At 39.7% G+C, this 26500-nt stretch overlaps 1 protein-coding gene across 1 annotated transcript; it reads left to right on the forward strand.

Annotated features, from left to right (window-relative positions):
- Nucleotides 1-4069: 4069 nt before the first annotated feature.
- Nucleotides 4070-17400, forward strand: LOC113008089 (protocadherin-17-like). Its single transcript, XM_026145246.2, has 4 exons — nucleotides 4070-7632; nucleotides 8808-8866; nucleotides 9018-9187; nucleotides 15822-17400. Exons 1-4 carry the CDS (start codon nucleotides 5164-5166, stop codon nucleotides 16397-16399), a joined length of 3276 nt encoding a protein of 1091 aa, XP_026001031.1. The 5' UTR covers nucleotides 4070-5163; the 3' UTR covers nucleotides 16400-17400.
- The last annotated feature ends 9100 nt before the right edge of the window (nucleotides 17401-26500 follow it).

Consider the following 26500-nt stretch of genomic DNA (forward strand, 5'->3'; position numbering starts at 1 on the left):
GGTAGGAACAGCTGACCTATATGGCTGTTTATGTTTGGAGACTCGTTGGCAAATAGGGCATTTCTCTGGGACTATTTTCAGCAGCAGATTAATGCACATTTGGTATGCCAGTGAATTATGACAGCTTGTGTATATGGGACTAAAAATAAACAACAGCTCCCATGTTAATCTTAATGAAGAAACATGCTACCCAGTGCAACAGTGTCAACCCGTCTCCCTATGAGATTGTATTTCTACAAGTAGCAGCAGCAAATATTTTAATATATTTTGAAGGAAATGTAAAGCTGCCCCAATTACATATTCTATTAACATATTAAGGAAATGTTGTTAACTAAGGTATTTGGCAAGTTACAAAAATGTTTTACATAAAAATTTCAGTGAAATGTTTGCTGACAGTGTATTTATTATCATGTTTGGTTTGTATTACAGTATATAATAGCGCATTTCATACACCTAAAACTAATCACACTGTCACTGAGCTTTGTTATGGTTGTGATTATGCACTGAAAGCACATGGTTAAGGTTAGAGTAAGTTCCAGTTGTGTCTCGATGCAGAACGGCGACTGCAGTCATCAACATTAGATGAGACCACAGTCTTTTCCTAATCTTGCCTTAGTCTAACCACAGATGGGGCTCAGGATGCAAACCTCTCCCGAGTCAAAGTCCTATGCTTTGTGCCATCTTTCTGCTCGTCCTTACCTCTTACATTCCAGGCATCACTTGTCAGTCAGATCATTTTTTTGGCATTGTTGGATTTGGTCTTTTTGTAGGATTTGTTGTGAAGAAAAAAATAGGGAATATGGCCAGACTTATGCTTTAAGAAGAGTGCAAAAACAGAATAGATGAAAATAGGACATGACTGGACTCACATGCAGATAATGTTTATTTTATTTGCTGCAGTTTCAAGATGTCTGCTGCTACCTTTACTGAACTGAAGCAAACTGAATTTGTTTTGGGGTGGTGAAAGAAAATTGCATGTCACCAAAAACAAACTTTTTTTTCTCCAAAAACAGTATGTTAGTCACTGAGGAAATATTAACCTTCTGAGGTGTAAGTCGTTATGGGTGGTGATCATAAACTAATCCTGTGTTTTAGAGAAAGGCAAAATTTATGTGTGTCAGTTAAAATGATGGTTTTCTTTGTTTACATATAAACAAGACACAGATGACACCACGGTGATTGACCTCATCAGTGACAACAATGAGGCCGCCTACAGGGAGGAGGTGGATCGTCTGGCTGAGTGGTGCGACAGAAACAACCTGCTGCTTAACACCGAGAAGACCAAGGAGCTCATCGTGGACTACAGGAGGAATGCTGACCCACATCCACCCATCCACATTAAGGGGACGGCTGTGGAGCGTGTGAGCAGCTTCAAGTTCCTGGGAGTCCACATCTCCGAGGATCTCACCTGGACGACCAATTGCTCTAAGCTGGTCAAGAAGGCTCACCAGCGCCTCTTCTTCTTGAGGACTCTGAGGAAGAACCACCTGTCCTCAGACATCCTGGTGAACTTCTATCATTGCACCATCGAGAGCATCCTGACCAACTGTATAACAGTCTGGTACGGGAACTGCTCTGCCTCGGACCGGAAGGCGTTGCAGAGGGTCGTGAAAATTGCCCAGCGCATCGCCGGAGCACCACTTCCTGCCATAAAAGACATCTACAGGAAGCGGTGTCTGAAAAGGGCTGGGAAAATCATCAAAGACCCCAGTCACCCATCACATGGACTCTTCACCCTCCTTCTTTTTCTGGCATGCCTATTGCATAAACAGGGAAAACTCAATGTCCTTCCTTCAACTTTTAGTTTCATTCTCCTGATCCTCGCCCCACTAGTAGATGGCATAAACCCCAGTTTAAGAACCACTGCCTTAAAATGTGGATATCATGTTGTGTGGAATGTACAAAACAGATTTCCCTTTAATCCCTTCGGCAGGTACATTGAAATTCAGTTTCAGTGTTTCGGTACAACTTTTTTTTTTTTTGTATTATATTGGCAGCAGAAGTTTCAGAGGCAGGCTTCTCAAAAATCTTGACACATAAAACTAAAATTTTCTGCATGAGTGGTTACAAGAATAGGGGGAAGAGTTTTTGGTGCTTGAATGAACTGTCCCTTTAAGATGGGTACTCTGTTGAAGAATCATGACACATCGATTATGCAGGGATATGGATCATTATTTCACAGTAAAAGACACATAATAGTGGGCTTTAAGAAACTTTACAGAAATACAGACTTCTTTTTATTGCAATATAGTAGTTTAAGTAGTTCAGAGTAATAATTATTACTGGATGTCACTGTTCTGTGTTATTTTGACCATCATACATAATAACTGTTGTCACTATTGTAACTTTTTTTCTTTACAGTTAATAGGGATGCTGTCCCGACCATTGCTGTACAAATTATTTTGTGTGCGCAATTTACATCCTTGCAAAATGTCTCTTGGAGGAATTTGTTTGAAGAACCTGCTTTTCCCTTTGTTTACACTGCACCAAGATTCATTGACTTGATCATCATTCCCACTCACCACCATCAGTATTCCGGTGTGCAGCTTGAAGTGTGGTGCAACCAGCAACGGGAGCAAAAACAGAATGATAAACAATTTAATCTCACCTCTAATCACGCTTGTGCAGAGTGGTAAGTGAATGACATCAAAGAGATGCCAAGATATTACAAGTATGCTTAAATGAGCAGTGTTTTGCCGTTTCAACCCCTGTGGAATACAACAGGTATGATTTTACACCAGCCAGATATTGTGCTTCCAGGTAAAAATCAATTCGTCATAAAACATCCCTGTGTTTTCACTGCAAGAAAAGCAGCAGAGATCGTGGTTCATACTCCAGGGCGGGGACAGTGGTCTCATTAGAGAAACTTATCCATGACAAAGTCATCAGCTTCTATAAGAACAAGGCAGCCAAAGCCTCACATTAGGATGTGGCCTATTTATTATGGATATGAACCACCCTCTCATTCAAAGTTCAGATCATATTAAATGGTATGACTGTGACAATGCACACACATTTGTCAATAGCAGTTCTTTCCTGAGGTTTTAACATAGACTGAATGATAATTAGTTTCCCTTTGTTGTCCTTATCTCTTACCTGCAGAAATGGCCAATTTATGCAGGCTGCACCCTGGCAAGGCAAAGTTGATGCTCCCCAGAGGAGGAAAGCAGCCATGTTTCAGACAATGAAAATGAACTCGGGGACAACTCAAGGTTGATTTAGATCCTGGGCAACATGGAATTAAATGAGAAACCGGGCCACACTAGTTGACACAGCTTCCTCTCAGAATGACTCTGGTATGGTACCTGCATCATCAAGGAGCCCCATGCGTCACTAAGATTTGGTCAAGTGAGGGGGAAAAAATGCAAATGTCATATTGTTGAAATGCTGAGTGAACTAAATGTCAGTCCATCTTTTTCCATATGAGATATGAGATTGATGTGGATAGGCTATTGAAAGCAAGTGTGATAGATGCAGAAGGCAGGTTATACCAACAGCTGTGATATTTGAGCTGGGAAATAAGCCTTGTTATTTTTTTTTTTCAGAGGAATAAGCAGTTCTCTTATGTCCTTTGCAGAGATAATCCTGAAAACACCCACAGTCTGTCTCTTATTTTATGTCATGGTTAGATTTTCTCAAAACTAATCGCACTAATCGACAACAAGGTGCAATGCAAGAGACAGGTGGTCGCCTGCTATTTTTTAATAATTAATAAGAATCTTTAGTTCTGAATATCCAAAGATGTTCAATGACACCAAGAACATGGCACTGCAAGGGGAAGAAACCTTGAAACATTTTTATCAACTTTAATTTCACATTTTCCACAACATGTTGGCCATCTGATCCAATTCACCTTAAAAATGATCACTTGTCAAGTCCTCACCGCTTCTACTTCCTCCCAGCCAAACACATTTCACCTATCTTTTCATAATCCCTAGTTCACTTCCACATGTATTAGGAGCAACATCCACAAGCACGTTTTCCCTCTGATGCTGCTGCTCTGTGCGCGCACATCAGTAAATGAATCACGTAGCACTAGAACAGCCCTTCTTCATGCGATCTTGCCAGACCTATTGGAGAAACCCCCAAGGCAAGATCTGTCACTGTTCACTCATTTGCTGGAAGACGATCAGAAACTATGTTAAATGCACCAAGAAACAACCTACACCGGAGTCTGTTATAAAGGCGTCGAGAGGATTCCGGGCAGATCAGCTCACTGTGAAGGGAGCAGGTTTCAACAGTTGACGCGGAGAGAACTGAGCGCAGGAAAAGCGATTAATTTTGATTATCTGAAATCTTCCAGCAGCCTTTTTTTCTTTTTGCATTTTCTGGCAACGTTTACGGGGGCAGTGCAGATGAGCATTGTCCGAATGAAGGATGCGAGAGCACTGGGTCCAATTGGACTGGATTATGGGATTACTGGACTGATTATAGGACAATCATCGGGCAAAAGTCGCAGCCGTGCTATAGATGCTCTTGAATGACGGGAACACAAAAGGTTGGACAGGAGTAGCAGCTCTATATCCTGCTTTTATTCTACTTTGTGGCATGGGTAGGCTGTATATGCTACACGAGCAGAACCCATATGCAACAGTGTGCCGCACAGGGAAAAAAGTAAATGCATTGCGAATGGTAACATCGGCCAATGCTGCATTTTGAACGGGCATGTCAGAATTTGCTGTAGCCTAGGTGTAGATGTCGCATGAGGGCAATGCGCTTTTGTAAGCTACGGTCTAACCTTCACCAGAGAGATTCAAGCGCTTTAACCTTGGATGCAGGAGGGAATATTAATACTTTATAGTCATCGATTATTCATTAAGTCCCCCCCCGTGAGAAAAAAAAAAACAACGAAAAAAAACCCCAAAGCATTTCTCGTACACGATGTTGAATTTGATATTTAATTCATACATCAGGTATCGCCAGGCGGTCATCTTTGTTTACAGAAAGAGTTCATCATAGCCGAGCGGTATATGAAAGAGGTTAAAATACCAATTTAAAAAGAGGTAGCGGTTCACGCATCGATTTAGTACCTAATTAGCCAAAGATCGGCGTAAACCACATGCCGGGTTCGGTTTTAGTAGTCTAGGTTTGCCGTAATCAACAGGTTGAAAGTCAACGAGGATTTTTTTTCTCTCTGCCACTACTGCGGATCAGGTTGAAGGGATGCGTCTCTCTGTACCAGTTTTCTTACTGCTGTGGGTTAAAGCCCTGACATTGAAAAATCTCAATTATTCTGTCCCGGAGGAGCAAGGACCTGGAACTGTTATAGGTAATATAGCAAAAGATGCCGGATATGGGACCATGGAGAGAGGGAAAAAATCAAACTTCAGAGTACTGGAGAATTCAGCACCACATCTGGTGGATGTTGACCCGGAGAGTGGACTAATCTTCACCAAACAAAGGATTGACAGGGAGACATTATGCAGGCGTAACCCAAAGTGCCAGCTGTCTATGGAAGTGTTTGCAAATGACAAGGAAATATGCATGATCAAGATTGATATACAGGACATAAATGATAACTCACCCAGTTTCCCCTCAGATCATGTCAATATTGATATTTCAGAAAACGCAGCTGCTGGGACACGCTTTCCTCTCACTATTGCACATGATTCAGATTCTGGGGAAAATGGGATAAAGACCTACCAGGTCACAAGAGATGATTACAATACATTTTCTCTGGATTTAAAAGTGAGAGGCGATGGGACTATATATCCGGAGCTGGTGGTTCAGAGACCTCTGGATAGGGAGGATCAGAGTCATCACACCCTCCTTCTCACAGCAATAGATGGAGGGGAGTATCCAAGATCGGGCTCCATGCAGATCAACGTCAGAGTGACTGATTCGAATGACAATAGCCCGGTTTTTGAAAAATCCTCTTATGTTTTAGAGATTCCAGAGAATTCTCCCCCTGGAAAAGTACTTATAGATTTGAACGCCACTGATCAAGATGAAGGAAGTAACGGGCAGGTGGTGTATTCCTTCACTGGATATGCATCTGAGCGAATACAAGATTTGTTCTCCATCGACCCCAATACTGGCGTCATCAAGGTCCAGGGAGAGATTGACTATGAAGAGAATCCAATCATAGAGTTTGATGTGCAGGCTAAGGATCTGGGGCCCAACCCAATACCAGGCCACTGTAAAATTACCGTCAAAGTGCTTGACAAAAATGACAACTCGCCAATAATTAGTTTTGTTTCTGTCCGGCAGGGAGCCATCAGCGAGGCAGCGCCTCCAGAATCTGTCATAGCGCTGGTCAGAGTGACAGATAAAGACTCCGGCCGTAATGGTCAACTTCAGTGCCGGGTACTAGGAAATGTACCTTTCAGACTGCAAGAAAACAATGACAATTTTTATACGCTGCTCACTGATAGACCTCTGGACAGGGAAATGAAAGATGAATACAATGTAACAATTGTAGCCAGAGATAATGGGATCCCATCTTTGAATTACACTAGGTCATTTACTGTAAAAATCTTGGATGAAAATGACAACGCACCACGCTTTACAAAAGCAGTGTATGTGCTACAGGTGCCTGAGAACAACATCCCGGGGGAATACTTGGGCTCCGTTTTGGCCCACGACCCAGACGTGGGTCGAAATGGGACAGTGACGTACTCCATTCTTCCATCACATATAGGAGATGTTTCAGTCTACACATATGTGTCTGTTAATCCCACCAATGGAGCCATATATGCCTCCCGGTCTTTCAATTATGAGCAAACTAAATCATTTGAGTTCAAAGTTCAGGCTAAAGATGGTGGATCACCTCACATGGAAAGCACTTCTACAGTTAGAGTCAGTGTTCTCGATGTCAACGACAATCTCCCGGTTATTATTTTACCGCTTCTTCAGAATGATACAGCGGAAATCCCGGTGCCTAGAAATGTAGGTATTGGATACATTGTGGCTACAGTGAAAGCAGTGGACCATGACCATGGAGAAAGTGGACATTTGACCTATGAGATCACAGAGGGAAACGATGACCACCTGTTTGAGATGGATCCAGTGGGAGGAGAGGTCAGAACTGCCCATGCTCTTTGGGAGGAGGTCGCCCCAGTGGTTGAGCTGGTGGTGAAGGTAACTGACCATGGCAAGCCCCCCTTATCTGCCGTGGCTAAGCTGATCATTAAGGCGAACACAGACACAGCAACAGGAGGGGGATCCAGCGCGAGTGGGGAACAGCAGCACTGGGATGTGTCCCTGCCCCTCATAGTTACCCTCTGCATTATCTCTGTCATGCTCTTAGCAGTCATGACCGCCATTGCTGTCAAGTCCAAGCATCAAGATAAGGAGGCTGGGAATTATAACTGCCGCATGGCTGAGTACTCCAATCCTCCAGTGGGGAAGGGGAAAAAGAAACGGATCAACAAGAGTGACATCATGCTGGTTCAAAGTGAGATGGAGGAGAGAGATTCTGCGAGTCGAATGAACGTGGTGAGCAGCCCGTCTCTCATCACCTCGCCAATTTGTTTTGACTACCAGAGCCCCCTGCCACTCACACTGCCCAGGTCAGAGGTCATGTACCTGAAAACCACCCCAAACAGCCTGACAGTCCCCAGGGCAGGTTGCCACTCCAGCTTTGCCGGGCTTAGCACAGACACTCCAGCGAATAGGATGTCAGTGATACAGGTAAGAAGGATGCTGCACTGTGTTCTTTATCAGCCCTTTATTCTTGCTTATCTGTACACACTGCTTAGCCATACTGATCTGACAAAAGAAAAGTAATCGACTGAAAAAAGAGAAACTCTGTCACTGTGAGCAGACATCATTATTTTCACTTTTTCTCCCGCTGTTATGATGCTCTGAATCATTCTCTGCATATAAAGCGTTATACGGCAACTTACTGTTGAATCGTATTCATGTGCTTCAAATGGCATTTCACTAAGGAGAGGTTTTTTGATTTTTTTTTATCCATAGCAGTATTTTAGAATCATTTCGAAATTGCTCAATCTTAAGTCTTCTGTTGGAAAATGGTACAGTTGGTCTTCATAATCAGAAAGCACTCTCAGTTAGACATGCAAACAGCGTGAGTCTTGAAGAAGGCTGCTGTGACCCTGCCAGATCTGCTGCTATGGAGTGAAAACAAAACCTTGCCTGAAATGTGGGATTGGACAGGTGTTTGAGCAGCTTGTCCGATCACATTACTGAACCAATGTGCACCAGACAGCGAGATGCACACAGCATAACCTTACAATCGCATTTTTCGCTCCCCGCAAATATGGGCCAGATCCACCAGCCCGTATCCAAAGTTGGCACGATAAGGCCATTAATAGGGTCCAGCCATGCCTTGTAGAGACGGCAGGGTTGAATACACGAGCCAGCTAACATGCTAATTTGACAGCATAGGCTTGTAGTGCAGTTTAGCACAGCAGAATTATGTGTTGTAAACGATGTAAATATCTAGGACAGTCTCGCAGACAGTCTCATTTGGAGATGATAACGCAGATGACAAGGCCTGGCACTGTCACCAGTCACTAGAGTATGTGGGTGTGATCAACACAAACACATTATTGTCAAGATAGGGTGGAAAGGATGCTGATGACAGTGGCTAATGCTTAACTCTTCGCCTCGCCGAGGGAGAGTACATATGGTCACAATGGAGATTTGTTCCTCTCGTGATTTCGTCACTGCCAGGTGCTCAGCAGATTTTCTTGAGCAGATTTTCCACGTGCTAGAGTAAAGAAATTCGAATCTAAAAACTGGATAAGGGAATTTCTTTTCCTGTCTTAATCTCATGTTACTTACGCTGTCAATTAAAATTTTAACATGGACAATGTAAAATATTATTTTCCTTTCATTTTTAGACTGAAAATTTTCCCTCAGAGCCCAATTATGCTGGCAGCAGGCAGCCATTTGTTCAAAGGTAAGAGCACTAGCCAAAAACGTCTGACCAGTGCGTTTAGCTTCTTCACTTTTGTATCAAGCCAGCTGACTATGGCTATCAAACAGGAGTTAAGAGGTAAGTTAAATTCTTTTTTTTTCTTTCTTTTTGTCCTCTTCCTGTTCTGCTGCAGCTCAACATTTAAGGATGCAGAACGAGCAAGCCTCCGAGACAGTGGCCATGGTGATAGTGACCAAGCTGATAGTGACCAGGATACTAATAAAGGCTCACACTGCGACACGTCTGCCAGGGAGGCCCTCAAGATGAAAGCAACAGCAGTTAATGGCCAGCCTTTCGAGCAGGGTGAGTGGACATCTTGAAGATGCCTATCTGACTCTTACACTAGACATTATTTATAGTTTATCCAGTGGGAACATGCATGCACCTCACTGATCTTTAAGTGGGGGTCTACCATTTTGGGGGTGCAGCCAATGCAGCCACTTCTCCTGTCAAGAAGCTGAACTGTCATTAGATGCTGTAGCTGCAGTGTTACTTTGTCCCACTTTAACTTGCATGCAGCCTGAGTTGTGTTTCAAAGATGACATGAAGGCACCAGAGAGGAAGGCAGATGATAGTTTAAAAGGATAAAAGTGTTCCTTGGCTGAAGGTAGAAATTGCAAACATCTTCTGTCTGATTTAGCTATCAAACCACCTCATATGCATGGCAAAGTGTACCTCCGTAGGCGCCTTTCTTTGATCATGTCATTATTTTAATACAGGTTTGTCACATACATGTCCTGAATAAGATGACAGAGACAAGAAACATGATCGGCACTTGCGGTGCAAAATGAAAGATATTTATGGTGCAACACGACACAGAGCTTCCACCTTTTGCTTGGAAAGACTTTCTCAGCTGTTATTGGTTTTGCTGTGGTTGCACTGTTTTGAGAGGAGCCTGCTTTCCAACTGGAAATAGAAATGTTAAATTTTATTTCACAAATCTGAAACGATTGGCGCTGCCAGGAGTATAATCATAGATGACTGTCAATCTGTTTCAACCTGGCTGACCTGATAGGGTCTGATATATTTAGCTATTGTGGATATAAACTGAAAATATGAGAGCAACTCTCAGTGGTAAGATAAAAGATAATGGGGGACTTGAGTGAAGTGGTGATGTTTCTCATTTCCTTGTCTGCGCCTTGGAAGAGAATGGCTGTGGTCATCATGTCCCTGTGCAGTACTTTCCACACCATTTACATTGCTATGTACTGTTTGTTTGCAGCATGCTCAGGAGGGCAGAGATGGAAACACTCTTGCGGCTGCCAGAAGGATGTGCGAATCTCTCTCTCTCGATCTATCTCACTTTTATATATGTGTGAGTGAGTGAGTGAGTGTGTGTGTGTGTGCGTGCTATGAGGAATTATGGTAGACCAAACTTGACTCTGTGGGAGGTGTAAATTCAATCACTTTTTTTTGCAGCACATTTCTGAATCTGATTCAACCCAAGTTCTAAGGCCAATCACATGAAGAGATATTGAAGGAGATGTTTTGTACATGCAAAACTGAATATTTACAAGTGCAGTACTGACGCTTCGCTTGACAGGAATGTCAGTTAATTTATAGAAATGCATTTATAAGATAAGAGAAAAGCGATGAATTCGGGCTTTGCTTTTAATATCAACATGTTTTGCTAATGGCTTCCCTGCTTGCATGTGAGGAATGCAGTTAAAAGGCAAAACTAATGGTTGGATTAAACTCTGTTCTCTCTCCTGGGGTTGGTCAGTTGAACATTAAATGGTGTCACTGTCCGCAGACTACAAGCTGGAAGGTCTACATTATGCATTATGCCTTAGACGTGATCACACACACAAAACACCCTCCAACCCACATACTCCTTCTGTCTCTCACTGTCTCTCTCTCTCACACACACAAACACACACCACACAAACATGCAGGTACATTTATTGAACAACAAAGCCACTGTTTTGCAGATTTAGACAAGATAGTGCTATTATCCAAAATGGAGACACCTCAGAATTTTAGTTCCAAATGCACCAACACAAAAGCTTGTGGGTTAAGTAGTATTGCTTTTATGTCTTTACCTTTACCATCCCTCTAGTCTCCTGGCTGCTTTGATACAGGTAATATATGCACCTGTGCAGCTTCCACCATCATGCACTCTGAATATTTATTCACTCTCACAGACACCAGATGCACAGTGGGTATGTTGCTAGGCTTTCTCTGATTCTATTTATAATGGGCAGGCAGTTTCTTTGTTTTTGAGAACACATTATTGTTGCATTCTACAGTTGCCCATAAGATCACAGCTATTTGTCACTTTGTCATGTTTCTGTTATGTGGCGGTGTAAATGCAGCAGCAGAATACATAAAGGTGCTCCGTTGTTTCAGAGCACGCATTTAACAAAATTTTACTCAGTGATAAATGTAAAATGGAGAGCAGGCAGATGAAGGCACTCCCACTTCATTTAGCCTGTTTTAAACTATCAAAATCCCACAACATCTAACAGTACTGCTATACAAGCTAGTGTGCCTAGTTAATTTCCTATGTATATATTGTGTGTTATAGAAAAACCTGTAGTGTAGGACAATAAAAGTGGGAAAAATATCATTTTGGTGCAATTTACACAATTGCAAAAAAAAAAAGGGGGTAATAGCTTAACCTTCCCAATCAAACAGACAATATAAACAGTTAAAATATGCCTTTTAATGCACTTCAACTGTTAATGAATGTGCTTGTTCTAAGCTATAACAACTCTTTTTAGCCCCCAAGTGGAGACTGCAAAATCCCTAAACATATATATATATTATAACTGTAGTAATATAAACTATTTAATAATCTTAATTGCAGGATAGGATACGTTATAGCTTTTGATAGACACTATAAGCTCGTGTGTATGAGCCTAGATATGCTTAAAACTGCACAGGTGCCATATATACAATGTTTACATGCTGGTAATAAATTCTAAGCAGAAAGGTCTATAATGTAAAGTATTATCTGAGTAACAATTTAATCTTGTATAATATAAACATGTCTTTCAATTACTCTCGGCTTTCTAGCACCACACAATAGTGCAAACGGCAAAAATACCTTACTCTGTTGCAGGTGTACCTTCTAAGCACATACATCCTTTTGCATCAGCATCATCTGCTCGCTCCTCCGCACTAGTGATAGGCAGCATGGAAATGAATTCAGCATCTCCCTGCTTCTCCTTGCTTATGCTTATTGTTCTGGCCTTGTGTATCTGTGCATAAAAAATACTTTTTTCTCTGTGGCGGAGAAAAGAAGATGGAGAAACACAAATGCATGGGGCACAGAACTGTAATCTGGGGTGTAGATGCATCAAAGCGTGTAGCACTTACAATATGCAGGATCTGTGTTGCATTTATGCCAAATCAAAGCCATAATTTAGTTCTCTCTTGTAAGATGCCTTTTGAGCAAATGCATATTTTGAATCCTGACAAAGCACCATAATAGTTTATGCTAAGAATGCAACATAAGTTCTTACAACCTCCAGCATGAGAGGAAAAAATCATTGCTGCCCGAAACCCAGAAATACAAATTTGTTTAGTAAATCTAAGAGTTGCTATGGCTTGTCAGCATCTACTTGTGTTTTCAAAGATACATTTACACATCGTACTGACCCAGTGCAAATATGAGCGACCAAGAGAAGACTTTATTTCTACTGTTTAGATACAACTTTAACAATAATCACAAAGGTTTCTGTTCTTTACCTTGGATCACATGCAACTTAATATAAACTGTAAAAGCACAATCGATGATGATCATTGACCTGAGAAAACTTGATAAAGCACATGTTCCGCTTATGTCTTATATACAAATAAATTGAAAAAAAAGTTAAAAAGCAAAATATAAAAAAAGATCATAAAAAGATCAAAATTTCCAGATCATTGGACTAATTATTAGAGCTATCTGCTAAGAAAATGTGAGTCTGTGTGCATTAGCTGTGCACCGGCTGGTTTAATTCTTCTCAGAGCACGTCTCACATCACACATTTATATAAAGGATCTTCAGTTCTACAATGTTTGTTATGTTTACTTAGCTGGGAATAGCAGCAGAGCAACTAGCAGCACACAAAGGTAAAAGGTGGGGTTTTCATTTAGTGAAATCTGCAAGGTCTGTGTTTATACTCATTTTGATGCGAGATCTTTCTACAGAAAACCTCAATGTGAAAAACATTGGCCTGTATAAACAGACAAAAGTCACATCTCATATACAATTAGGAGATGACATGATTTAAAATTACACCTATTATTCCCAAAAGTCTTTACTTTGCACATAAAACACACACAACGTTACAAAGAAATGACTGTTGCCCTTTCAAGAAATCTGTAGCACACTGAATGCCATTTTAACATTTGTTGGGAAGAAAATGTAAAAATCTTTCCCTTCAACATTTTTGCAGACATGGAATCTGTAAAACAGTTCTTATGTAAATTAACAACCCCATTTAAATCTGCCCAGTCCTTATAAATAACAGTTCCATTATATCCTATGGCTATGTGTGGGTGTATTGGTGTTCGTATACTTGAGCAGCGGTATGTGATAATTGTGGCATGTACTTTGCAAATGAGCTTCCACTGGCTGTGTGGCACATGGTGCTGCTTTTTACTGCTTTTGGGGGTTTTGGCATAGAGGAGGTATCTTTTTTTTTTAATTTTGAACTTCCTCTTCGCCGTTCAGTATCCTCCAGCAAACTGGTCGAGGCCAGTTTATGCGGAAGGTACTGTTGCCTTTGAAAAGGAGGATCTATCCACCTCTTCTAGGATGAACGCGTTCATGTGGAGCTTCCTCTTATTCCAGGCTGTGTAGTCCCATCCTCATCAAAGCCGGGTTTCAAAATGAGATCAAGTGCCTCATTCAGGGTTACTCATTTGCTCCACAGAATGACATGGGAGCAAGATAGAGGAGTCTTATCTAGCTAATCAGAGTAGCATCAAGTCGTGTGAATTAAATATTGCAGTTATTTATATAAATGAAATACAAGTTTTGATTGGAATTTTAGTTGCAGGAAAGTGATTTTTTTATTTATGAGAGAGGAATGATGTGAAGATTTAACATCATATGTAACAAAATTGTATTACCGGTGTTTGTGTCCTGTTTTGTTTGTGTCCCAATCTGTATTAATGTCTCCCCCATTCAACAATAAGCGTACAAGCCATCTATGTCTTGATGCATGCTCAGTCATCCAGGTAAGGAAATGCCAGAAAGTTGATTCTGTTCATCTGGAGATAACGGAAAACACTATCCCCAAGTAAACAGAATCAATTTTCTGGGATCTACAACATCTAAATATTTAATCAAATACTAATCAATTCATTGTTTGCATTTCTTTGTATATTTAGTGAAAGGGTGCCTTTAAAACCTCAAAGTAATCACAACAAATGAAAACTTATTTTTTTACATAAGTTTAATCAGTCAGCAGAACAATTGGAGGATTCTTTGAAATATTAGTTTTATAGATTAAATTGCAGTTTCATTTTCATGTATAGCAAATGAAAGAAAAGTAGGATTTACCGCCAATTTACAAAGACGTGTTTGACATTTTTATTCTTGTGGCTACATGCAAGACATCCCATTGCATCATTGTCAAATTAATTTCAATAGCAAAGTGTAATGGCGTCAGGAAAAACAACACCTTCTACATCATTACACCATGGAAATTGGCTCTGTGGTACGTGTTGCTTTCTGTGTGCTTATTGTACCCCTCCAGGGCTGGGTGTGGTGTGAAATGTAAACGATGGATTTACAACCCAAATATAGAGCGCTGTCCATTTCTCCTTTGTTGCTGACATTTAGTGCCATGAACACGTTGTGCAGTCCTGTGTTGTGGTGTGCCGCATCAGCCAATCAAGCAGAATCTACTGCAGCCATGGAATATCCAGCGGACCACTTAAATCAACAGTACTCAATACTTTCAGTGTGGATTATATGTAAAGCTTATTGTTTGGCCTTTTAAAAGAAGCTTATGAGAAAGATTTAATCTTAATTTTAGCCAGTGTCCAAAGACAGTTGTTTAGGGAGCTTGTTGATGACTGTTTACTACAGCAGAGGTCCACAAGTGTTCAGAGAACAGCTTAGTTCACAATATGCATCCACTAAAAAAGATGAAAAATGTGCCAATGAGCCCCTGGCTATGCACCAGAGTCCTTTAAAATAAATAAAAGAAACACTCAAGGTCAAATGGCACTTCCACAATCAAACTAAAATCAACTGACTTGGATATATTATTATAGTGTCAATATAACAGTTTTTGAACTCCCTCCCAAACATTCTATCTTTTGAAGTTTTAGAAAAAATATATAAAAATGAAAATAATGAGCCCGCACAATGTCGAACAACATCCCAACTACGGAGTGTTTCAAAACTTTCTGGTCAGAAATGGCAAATGCAGTCATGCAAATTCAGGCTTGTTTTTCTTTCTTTTTTTGTTTATTTCACACAAACATCTTCTGATGGAAATGTAAATGAAAAAAAAAACATCACTTCCTCTGCACCAGATGATATTTTCCAGGAAACACCTACACAGGTTGTTGAGAATAGCAGAGGGAAAAGATTTCATATATAGGACGAATCATTCATTTGGTACAATAACGGAAAAAGAAAAGAGTAAAATTAACTTTTTTTTATATGACTTTATTTGCGTATCAGTGCTTTAAGGTTGCATCGTAAGCAGTTTTTAGAATTGAAAACATGCATTGCTAAATTCAAACCCTCACAGTTGCTGTCGCAATAAGCTGCTGTTGCTATTCATTCTGAAAATGTCTGGTGACACATACTCTATATCAACAAAGATACTTAGCTATGAGCTGGATTTTAATAGCATCAAAATTTGCATCCGTTTGTGGCGTTTTATTATTGCTGCTCATCCTTCAAATGCCATCTACATCATCTTCTGTTTTTTTTTTTACTCACCCCAGCATGGTCCAATAACAAAATGTTTAACTGTTTTTACAGAGCAAGACAAATCAGTCCACTGCACCGATGAATGTCGTGCACTGGGACATTCTGACAGATGCTGGATGCCAAAGTTACGGGTAGGAAGCCAAGCAGACAGCGCCGATAATCGCACCAACCTTTTCATCCCTGTGGGAATGGATGCAATGGTAGAGACAGAGATTTATGGCACCATCAGCTGCAACAGCAGAAAAACCCTCAGCACGTTTGGAAAGGAACAGCGGGACAGTACAATCCTTGTGGCCAATGTCAAACCTTACTTAAAATCGCAGCGTGCACTAAGCCCACCGCTCCAGGAGAGTCCATCTGCGTCTAGTAGTCCCACCAAGAGTAGTGTGCCCCCGGACTTGGCCAACCAAGAGCCCAAAGAAGTGAGGGACGGGGGTTCAGACAGCAGTGCCTATGGCCCTCCAGATGGCCAGTGCTCCCCACTGCACACAGAATTGGAGGAGCCCTCCTACCTGACCTGCGAGCTCAGGCCTAAGTCCCTGTCAAGCAGTCTCATTCACAGCTCTGTCATCAGCCAGGAGTGTGGGGGGTCAGATTGTGCTCTCGACCCTCGGGACTCTGGTAACTGACAGGTGGGGCGCGATCCCGTTCTCTCTCACCTGCCAGGGGTGATGATGATGATATCACAGATCAAATGACCAAGAGCTGATTTAATTTAACCCACAGAGGTGTTCAGACACGCATTGTAACCAAAAACCATCTGCTTTGTATGTCTTTTCTTTTTGAGTTTGTGACTTGTTGTGTTCAAGTGAAATATGTGTCTTTGACTGCTGTGAAGATTTGGGGGTGGGTGGGGGTGGGGGGGGAGGTGGGGGCCAATCAGTGCTTACCTGACTACAAGTGTTTTCATAGTGTACTGTACCCGTCGATTTAGGTGTCTGTATTTTACACATTTCAAACTCCAATTTTGTGAGGCTGTTGAACAAATTGCTACTGTTAAGCTATTGAGTCCTGTCTGCTTTTGTACAGTGAAGCTTTCTGTCTCCATTTAGTGTATAAGGAACATCTCTTTGAATATCACAGCAACTGAAATACATATCAGTGACGTTACATTCAAAAAGTGAAGTGTCTTATGAACTGTTAATGGTGGTGCAACAGGGAATGTCCCTTTTCATGAAACCATTTGAGGTTCCTCGAAAAACAATTTTTTAAGAATGTATTTGTAATTTTATTGTCGTCCTCTCTGCAGTTTATGTGAAAATAAGCTGAGCTTACACGTGAATGTGGGCCACTGTACTTGTTGTGTATTTTATTAAATTTGTATACACTGTGCGTGCATGGAAGGCAATTATTTTTGACTGGTGACAACTTCTGAAGCTGTCTTGTTTATGTGAGAGAAGTGCTTTTATGTCTACAAGGTGCTTAATGTGTGTTAATGACAGATAGCACTAGTGACTCTGCAAATGTGCCAACTTTAGCTATATACTGTATACCAGCACATGTGACCTAGCAGTAATAAAGATCTTAGTCACAGACACTGCTAAAGAAAATCACAATCAACATTTTACACAGCTATTTCTATTTAATAAAGGCAAATAAAAACAGGCACTGTGTATTAGTGCACCCACCAGAAGATGGCTTGACTCCCTCTGCTCAATGCTTTTATTAAAAATATGTATCGTACGGAAGAGATGGATACATTTTCAGGGATATTTTTAAATTCAAAGTCATCCGAGCTGCTGTCAGTCTGGGCTACTTGTGATTATAGGTTTGTTAAATATGCATGTTTCCTGACAAATGATGAGACACGACTCTAAGAAAAAAAAAAAGGAAAAAAAATGACATTCAGCAGTAACAAGCAGTTACAAGCAAGGACTTTTGCAATGAATTCTTTGATTAGATAAAATGAAAGTTTAATGATCCCTGTGGGGGGAAGTAGGTCATTGCAGCAGCAAAGGATTGAACAAATAGTGCTATTAGAGGTTATCACAACTATATGCAAAAAAAGAAAAAAAGAATAATGCATCAAGCACAAATAAAACATCTTCACTGTAGCGATTTCAAGGTTAGGAGAACCTAGCGTTTAATATCCAGGGTTTTATAGTCTTTTTACTGACTGTACAAAATGTTCGATATTTGCTCCCTACCTCATTACGAGACCAAATGTGCAAATTTGCTGTTTGCATGCACTGTACTCTATTTACTATTCAATCAAATGCAGAAGGGGTAGGTGTAGTGACAGAAGGCCATAGTCTGCAGACATATTCAAACAGACAAACTGCAGCAATCCATCCATTTACTAATTTCTCTCCTGCTTTCCAAATGTGGCTGCTGGTTATCCATCGCAGCAGGAGACAGGGATATACATTTTTTTTTATTCCTTTTTCTTTTTATTTTTGAAAACTGCCAAAATACTCACTTGACACTGTGTATGGAGAGATTAAACATAAGCATGGATGTATGTTTACAAAGTTAGATCACTAAACTTCCTGGAATCCTGGAAATGTAAAAGTGTTTTCTATTTTCTCATCTGTAAAACCATCACACAAAAGCCTCTCGCTTCTTTTTACTTAGTTTAGTTTAGTTTCTCCATCTGGAGACACTGACTTTTGTACCCTGGCTCAGTGAGCGGTTTGAGAATGCCTTGTTTTTCATGAGTTCTGGATAACAGAATCCTGTCATCTACTGAGAGCTGACTATAAGTACGACTCAGTTTCTCCTCGGGGAAAACACATTAATTTGGATTTTGATTTGCATTTGTTTTGGTGCTGGTATTGACACAATTCCAGACCTAGATGTCTCATCTCAGCAGGCAGCTCTGATGAGCTCATCTGCATAAGTTGAAATACTCTTTGAGAGGGAGATTGCGTGGGTCACAGCAACTCATCCCATTGAAATACAGACAGAAACATCACATCATTTTATCTGTATCAGTCCCAGGGTTTCAGAACACGAGGGATGAAGACAGGTGAGCAGAATGTCAAGTGGAAAAGGGTTGAACCATTTGCTGCGACTCTTACTCCTCCAACTTTTGAACGCTATATCACTTAAGGATGTAATACAGGTTAAACTTCCACTTCTGCAATAATTATGCAAAATTTGCTTTGAAGCAAGCCTTTTCTTAATTAACACTGTGCTACAGTACAGCTGTTTGACAAAAAGTGCTATGTTGTCGAGGGGAGCTGAATGCAGATTAAGGACCAGCATGCAGTGTTGGATGAATATGACTTGTCTCTCAGAATGATTACAGTCACAGTGAAAGGGAATTACAGACAATGAAACTGATATGTGTAATACCTCCATTCTTCTACATTTTACATACACAAATGATCTATTCAAATGAAAATAGAATGAGCACTGTACCATTCAGTTGTGAAAAATTGACATGCTCACCCTGAGTACTTAAGCTTTTAATTCAATAATTCAATAACACAGCCGATTAAGAGCTTGTCTTCCACCTCCACTAAATTCTATGGGAGATGGTTCCACTTGGCTGAAAACTGTTGGTGGGGAAACAACAGTAAACAATATTGAGAGTGTAGTTTTCATTTTAACTCAGTCATGTCGTTGAACACAGCGTGCATGCCTTTAGGGGGAATTTTCAAAACGCTGCTTTTCAGGTTTATTTGCATTTTAAACCTAGAAAACAAACGTGCAAATAAACGGCTTAAACAGGGCACTATTAGGCAATGTAAACTAGACGCCAGAGCATTTATCTTAAAGAGATTTTAATTTGATAACATGGTTATATAGCCTAAAACATAGTGAGTGAATTTATGTCATGTTGAAAGAATCTTTTCTCTTTTCCAGTAAAAAAAAAAAAAAATAGGAAAGTGCTGCAATGGGACACGATCCAAAGATGACTCTAATTGGTTTTCTGAATAAAATTTGCTGTCATTTTTATAGGTTTAAATCTGGAATAAAAGAAAAACTTTAAAAGTCATGTTCATGCCTGGAGTTAGGTAGGATGAGAAATGGAAACCTCTCACATCTTTGTGGCAAATGCAGTGCGACCCTGCAGCCAGCAATCAGTTACAAGTGGGGAAAATACTCCCTCATCTCTGAAGCTCACTAATTTACACTTATCTAATTTATATCTTGTTTCATTATTTTGTACAAAAAAACAAAGTGTCAAAGACAGTTTGTTGTTTTCCTGGAGGATACGGACAGTTGCAAAGGCAATTCGATTTTAATCAAGAACAAGTCGAGGTGCGGAGCTGTGCAGCATCAGAAAATCAGAAAACACTGTCAGATATAAAATCACCATTAAGAACTGCCTCTGAAAAAAACTGGGCACAGCTGTCAGGCTCATGTACAGTGCCCAGAATGATATGACCATGATAGACCATGCCCATGGTATTAGATGAAGACCGCCACATTTCGAAATTCTGAAATCATTTTGTACTAAATAAAATGGTGAGATGAGGTTTTTACTTACACTATAGTTCATTTCAAAAATCCAACTTAAAGAAAAGAACAAAAGGATTAGCATCAAAATACACATCATTCATTCATTTTTTTTATTTATTTCTAAATACATAAATAGCAAGTAATTATTATTAGTGGCTCCTTAGTGTAGCTGCTTAGAGAACAGGCACGTCTCTTTGTGTTTTCAGAGTAAAAATCTGACAAATCAAATTCGGGGAGCTACCCACTGTGGCAAACCCTTGTGACAAGCAAGCAGCTGAAAGTAGCTTTATTAGTATTTACACAATATTATTGTTGGAGATGACAGCTGTTGGTGTTCTGTATAATCTGTAATAATATCGGATCATTTATCAGTGTATTAATGTTTTATATTAATCAATGTCTACAAAATATTTAGCAACTACACTGCATAAAAGTTCCATCCAAAATGTAATAAGGTGAAAGTGGAAAAGAGGATAATACAGAAATACTTATTTAAAGTAAATGTACATTAGAATTGCACTAATAGAGTAAATGTCCTTCGAATCTTCTCAACACAGTGGTTCATTCCTGTTGTCCGGGCTTAGATGCAGTGGTACTGGAGATGTCATATCAACTATATTGATAGCTACTCTCCAAAGAATGAAATTGGTGGTGGCTCTGCCACCCCTTTATACACAGCCCCTGTCAGGTTAGCTGTTCTCTTTGTCTTCATTTTTTATGGCTAGCTAAACTTGCTGCTTACTGTAGTTTCATGTTTAACGCAGCGGCATGGATCAGGGTATCATTTTTAGGTAAGTAAACATTTTTACCACAATCTGTCAAGTCAGGTTGTTAAAGTTGTTGAGTTACAAGGATGAGAATACAATTTTCTACTTCAGCTTATACATTGCTGTGTCACTAAATTTAAAACGTCCACTGCATGTTTCTCTGTAATGATAAAATGCAGACTGTCTCTTCATGTACTTGTATTTTTTAATAGAATATAGAGCTTTTTTAGTGATTAAAAGAAACAAAAAACTCACAATGATTGTAAAATACTTGTGAAAACAGACTGAGAAAAAGCCAAACAGTTAACCAAATTGATTAATGTGTTGTTAAATTTCTACCAGGCACAGTGACATGGAAATAAATGTACCTGCCAACTTTCACTATTCAGTAATGATTTCCTTAATTTGGATTCAAGGTGCTGTAATGATATGCATGTGTTGAAGCAACAGCAATTTCACAGTTTATTTTTTCTTTATAACAGTGGACAGACTTGACAGGGCAGCAAAGGAGGCATTTGCACAATACTGTCCTTTAATCATTGTTCTGCTCCCATGCTTAAAAGATGTATGCCACCACAGAATGCATTGAGTCCTCATTCAGACTCATGGGAATTAACACTCCTCTTGTTGACCCTGTCTGACAGAAAATTCCCGACTACACAACCGTTTCATTTTAAGTGGTTGTTAAGAAGGTGTTACTAACACATTCTCCTATGGGAGGAGTTCAAATACACGCCAATCTGTCAATCATGATTAATGTTTAACGCCAAGAAAGGGTATAGCGAAGGGAAGCGATCCGGCAGGACTTCACACAGGTTTCGCTATGTGCTACTGGGTCATGACATACTTTCCTCACTTTGAATTGGGCAAAAATAGTCCTCTACATGCCTTTTTAGGGACAAAGTGGGCCAATATCTGCATAAAGTGGAAAAGCTAATGCGTTCTGTCATATGCTCAAAAGTTCTCTGTCTAAAAAGCTTCACCCTTTAAGTGCTTTGTCTGCCATCATAAATAAGATGGAAAATAGAGAAAGGAGGCACTAGACAGAACCAGGCAGAGTACAGAAACTTGCCCAGCCTTTTAGAATCAATAGACAGTTTATTAAATCAATACACAGTTTGGTGTAGCAAAACCTGGCTGTCTGACAAAAGTGGTAGATGTTCAAGAAGATTTAAGTGTCATGCAGACATAAGTGCATGATCCAGAGACTTTTCAGACCCAGCAAGCCTCACAATTTTCAGCTGTTTGACACGGGTAAAGCAACAGCAAAGGTGCGGGTGTCACCTTTGCTGTTTTTATAAAACCCACTTTATGTTAAGCTTCTCAGTTGCTTAAAAAGGAGAAATCTCATTAGCATTTACTGGAAGTGGACTCGAAAGTTAATGATGCAGCCAACTTGTCTGGAGGAGGTTTTAGCTGGAGTTAGTTGGGAGATTTCAAGTTTGCATGAGGATGCATACATTAGCACATTAACTACATAAAATTTTCGATCCTTTCTTTGTATAGAAAACCACAATTTTTCTTTGCATTTCAATTTATTACTCAAAACAACTTTCAGATATCTTAATATGTGTCCTGCAATGCGTATATATTTACTTGTTTTTGCATATGTTCGACTGTATTAGCCATGCACCATTGAAATTTCTCAAAGGTGACACGAATAATATTGATCCTTTCTCATTATAGTTCTGCTATCTTTTGGCAATCATATGGATATTACTTTAACACATATCAACCACGTAATCACTGTTGCAGCAGCTGATTACCTCTTCACTCAAACTCGACAGGAATGACTCACAGAACATGACAAAGACCGCTTCACATACGCCCCACCCACACAAGCCTGCAGGGTGCAGAAAAATCAGTTGCCAACTTCCCAGTGCCAGTCACCACATAGCCCCAGAAGTCCTGTGACCGTGTCCTAATGGGGCCAAGAGTTTGGTCTGTTTTGGTGACACAAGGGGAACCGATACAATCTTAGCCGATTTTTAATATTGTGGTTAATCTGTATATATAACTTCCCTTTAGAGCATTTTTATGATGAGTATTGTCAGAAAAAATCAACTCACAAGCCAAAGAAATGCTGCTACAGATGGTGTGAAAAGGATAGGCTAAAGCTACATTTTAAAGTTTACCATTTTGCAGCAATTTCACTAGTATTAAAGCCCTTATACACCCATTGTCCACCCACATAGGTGTTTTTTTACTTGTTTTAGCTGATTAAACCTCCCCAGAGGACTGTGTGGGTGTGTTCAGGCAAGTACTCAACTGACATCTCCCTCACTCTCCTGTTGGTTTTATTTCACCTGTGGGGTCAGTCAGTTTAGACCTTTATGATTATTAGTACACAGACAGTGGGAACATCATGTAATTCTGAGCCAAGTTTTGCACAAAAAGAGATTGATTGGAATAACTTACTCATCAGAGCCTTACTAAACTTGCCATTTCGGACACGCAAACAAATTGGATATAAATGCAAATCAGTGATCAAAGCTCACTTAAATTGGCTTCCCAGTCCAGGTAGTTTTATATCTCATGTAAAATATAACAAAATTACAGAATTGCTGAGACTTTTAAGGGGAAAATAGCAAAACTGAAAAAAGAAATGATTTTAATTAACAGTTTTGTTATTATCTTTTGGGGGTTGCTTGTTTTAATAAGTACTTGAACTTGGATTATTCCTCATTCACCTTTTCTTTCACTGTCTTTAATAGTCTGCAGTGTTGAAAGTAATTGGCCATTTTGACGTGTTTTTTGTTAGTCTGTTTCATTTTTTTTTTTCAAATCTGCTGATTTGCTACAGCCTTAGGTATACTCTAATGCTTGAGGAAGAACTCTTGTATTAGTAGCCAGGGATGAAAAAAGCCTGTCATTACATTATACAGCACAGCGAATAAAACATTAAACATGTCTCGCTGTGACTAAATTGAAGTTTTCTGGGTCATCTGTTGGTTGGTAATGAGCAAAGTGACATATTAGTGATAGACTTTAGAGGTTCACTCATTGAAGCAACTGGTACACTTGGAGTAGTACGGCTATGGAAATTGTCCTTCATACTCAAGCACCTTTTTATACTCTGATTATCTGTACTTTGGTATATAGGTTAAGCAAATTTTATGCAGCTTTGACACCTCCTGTTGAGAAGCACTGTTATCGTAAATAAGGCATTTAAGAGAATATCCTCATCCACCTATCATCGTGTTTCACCCAGAGAGAGATCAGTCCGCTGGCATAAAACTATGAAAGGCAGCTGCCAGCAACCCCCTCCCTGTCTGAATGAGCAAAAGTAGGTTAACCATAACACTGTGCAAGTCTGGTAAATATCACAGCGAGCCAAACCTCTCAACCTCATAATGACAGCGTTTGTCTACATGAACTCTTACAGGCCACTTATCGTAGTGCCGTACGTTAACCTGTAAATCAGGTTGCTTAATTTTTTTTCCGTAAGGAACGAGATTTTCAATGCAAATCTGTGTGACCGCTAATACAGCTCACACAGTGGTGTATCAGCAGAGGTAAACACATGTTAAGCATCGGCGTTATTACAGGGGATCGCATTATTGTGGTGTCTGTGATTATGTGTAATCTATTTAGTCATGACACACACACACTTTCATTTACATGTAAACGTATTGATGGATGTTGTAATGCTTTTCATTTCCACTGGCTGCTGTTTGATGATAGAGTCTTGCGAAAGGCATTCATCAACTACAGTACAACTGTGAGACCCGCAAACTGGACATGAATGTCCTGTGGGGCTGTCGTTCCACAAGGAGAGTGTATTTATAGATGTGAAACGGATTCATCATGAATGCCCAGCTAAGGTAAACTGTGGCCCAGAACAGTCTATACTGTTTTAAGAAGTAATGCCAAATCTAATAATTTTGGCAGCTGCAGGAATGCATGACCTTACGCCGGGATAAAAATATGATTTGTTTAAAGGAGAGCATGACAAGGTGCCATGGCACTTGAGTGGATTAGTACAACCCCCTGGGAAATCATCCATTTTCAGCTCTTGCATGGGTTTGAATCTAATTGCATGCAATGCTATTATATATCTCTTCTCAATCCTGTTCAGGATCACTATACATTCTTAACAGCAAAATGATGAAGACAGATGAGATTTATGTAAAAGCTTGCAAGCCCTGAGATTCAATGGGTAATAAAGCCTTTTTTTCAGGAAAGGTTTCTCCTTATTTCATCTGATCTTTTTCTTATTAGTTTAACTATCAAATGAATGCATTGATTTCAAAGCACTGTAACATACAGAAAAGGCCACATGTTATCATTAAACATATCATATTAAATCATATTTCTTGTAACCTCTTGTAACCTCTTCAGAGCATTTCAAGGACAAAAGAAAATACAGGAATAAGCGTCAGAAGTTATAAAATGATTATTTATACATTTTAGACAAATGTGCATTTTAAAATGAATTTGTTCATTAGGCCTTCACTTGCTGTAACTTCCTGTGTAGTGATGGCTAACAAATCCAAATTATCAGCATAGTAATTACAATCATGTGATTGTGGCTGTTGCAAAATTGTCACTGGGCAAAACAAACACCACTCTGGCTTTTATAGAAGCAGGGTCAGAGCAGTTTATGTCAGTGATTTCCAACCGGAGATACAAGTACCCCGATGGGCAATTTTGCAGTTGCCAGGGGAATGAAAATATTAGCTTCACTAATTGAAAAAGAAAAGAAGAAAAAAACACTGAAATTACATTTAAATTCAATGACTGCAGTTGCTTAGCCATGACTTAACAATTACGACTTAAGTCATGAATCAGCAGTAGGAAAAAAACCCCAAAAGTAATGCTTATTTGAGTAAAATAGATAAGTAATGGTCAAAAAGTGAATAATTTAAAACGCCAGCTTAAGGTATACTGACCTAGTAAAAGGTTCAGTATCAGAAGGTAATTTAGCTATTTCATAGAGGTAAAATAGATTAAAGCAAACCACAAGGGAACTATCTGAAACAGAAGGGCATAATCAGAGATCACTTGGAATTTGTACTAGGGAGCTGGCAGGTTAAAGACTGTTTAATGTCCAGCCTGACTGTGTCGGACATTTATGTTCACACACGGACTTCGGTCGCTTAAGGGGATTAAGTGCAGCGCTACTGTGACAATGAGCCAAACAGACACACTTCTGTATTATTTTGTCTGGCTTTAGGCATTGTAACGGTGAGACAAAAAAAGGGGGAGAAAAAAAACATCATGAGGTTATACTGGAAATTACAGCACTGAGATGTGTAATTATGGTCCAGCACACTGTGACAGAAACAAGTTATTAGACTTGTCAATTTGTTATTTTATACACTTTTTAGATTTGAAAGAAAGAAAGAAAGAAAGAAAGAAAGAAAGAAAGAAAGAAAGAAAGAAAGAAAGAAAGAAAGAAAGAAAGAAAGAAAGAAAGAAAGAAAGAAAGTAAGTAAGTAAGTAAGTAAGTAAGAAAGTAAGAAAGTAAGAAAGTAAGAAAGAAAGAAAGAAAGGTAGGTTCTGGTTCTTTTTTATAATAAAACACTGTAATAAGACAAAGTTTGAGGAGTA

Source organism: Astatotilapia calliptera, chromosome 16 (genome assembly GCF_964374335.1).
Source record: "Astatotilapia calliptera chromosome 16, fAstCal68.1, whole genome shotgun sequence".
In the NCBI taxonomy this organism is placed as follows: Eukaryota; Metazoa; Chordata; class Actinopteri; order Cichliformes; family Cichlidae; genus Astatotilapia; species Astatotilapia calliptera.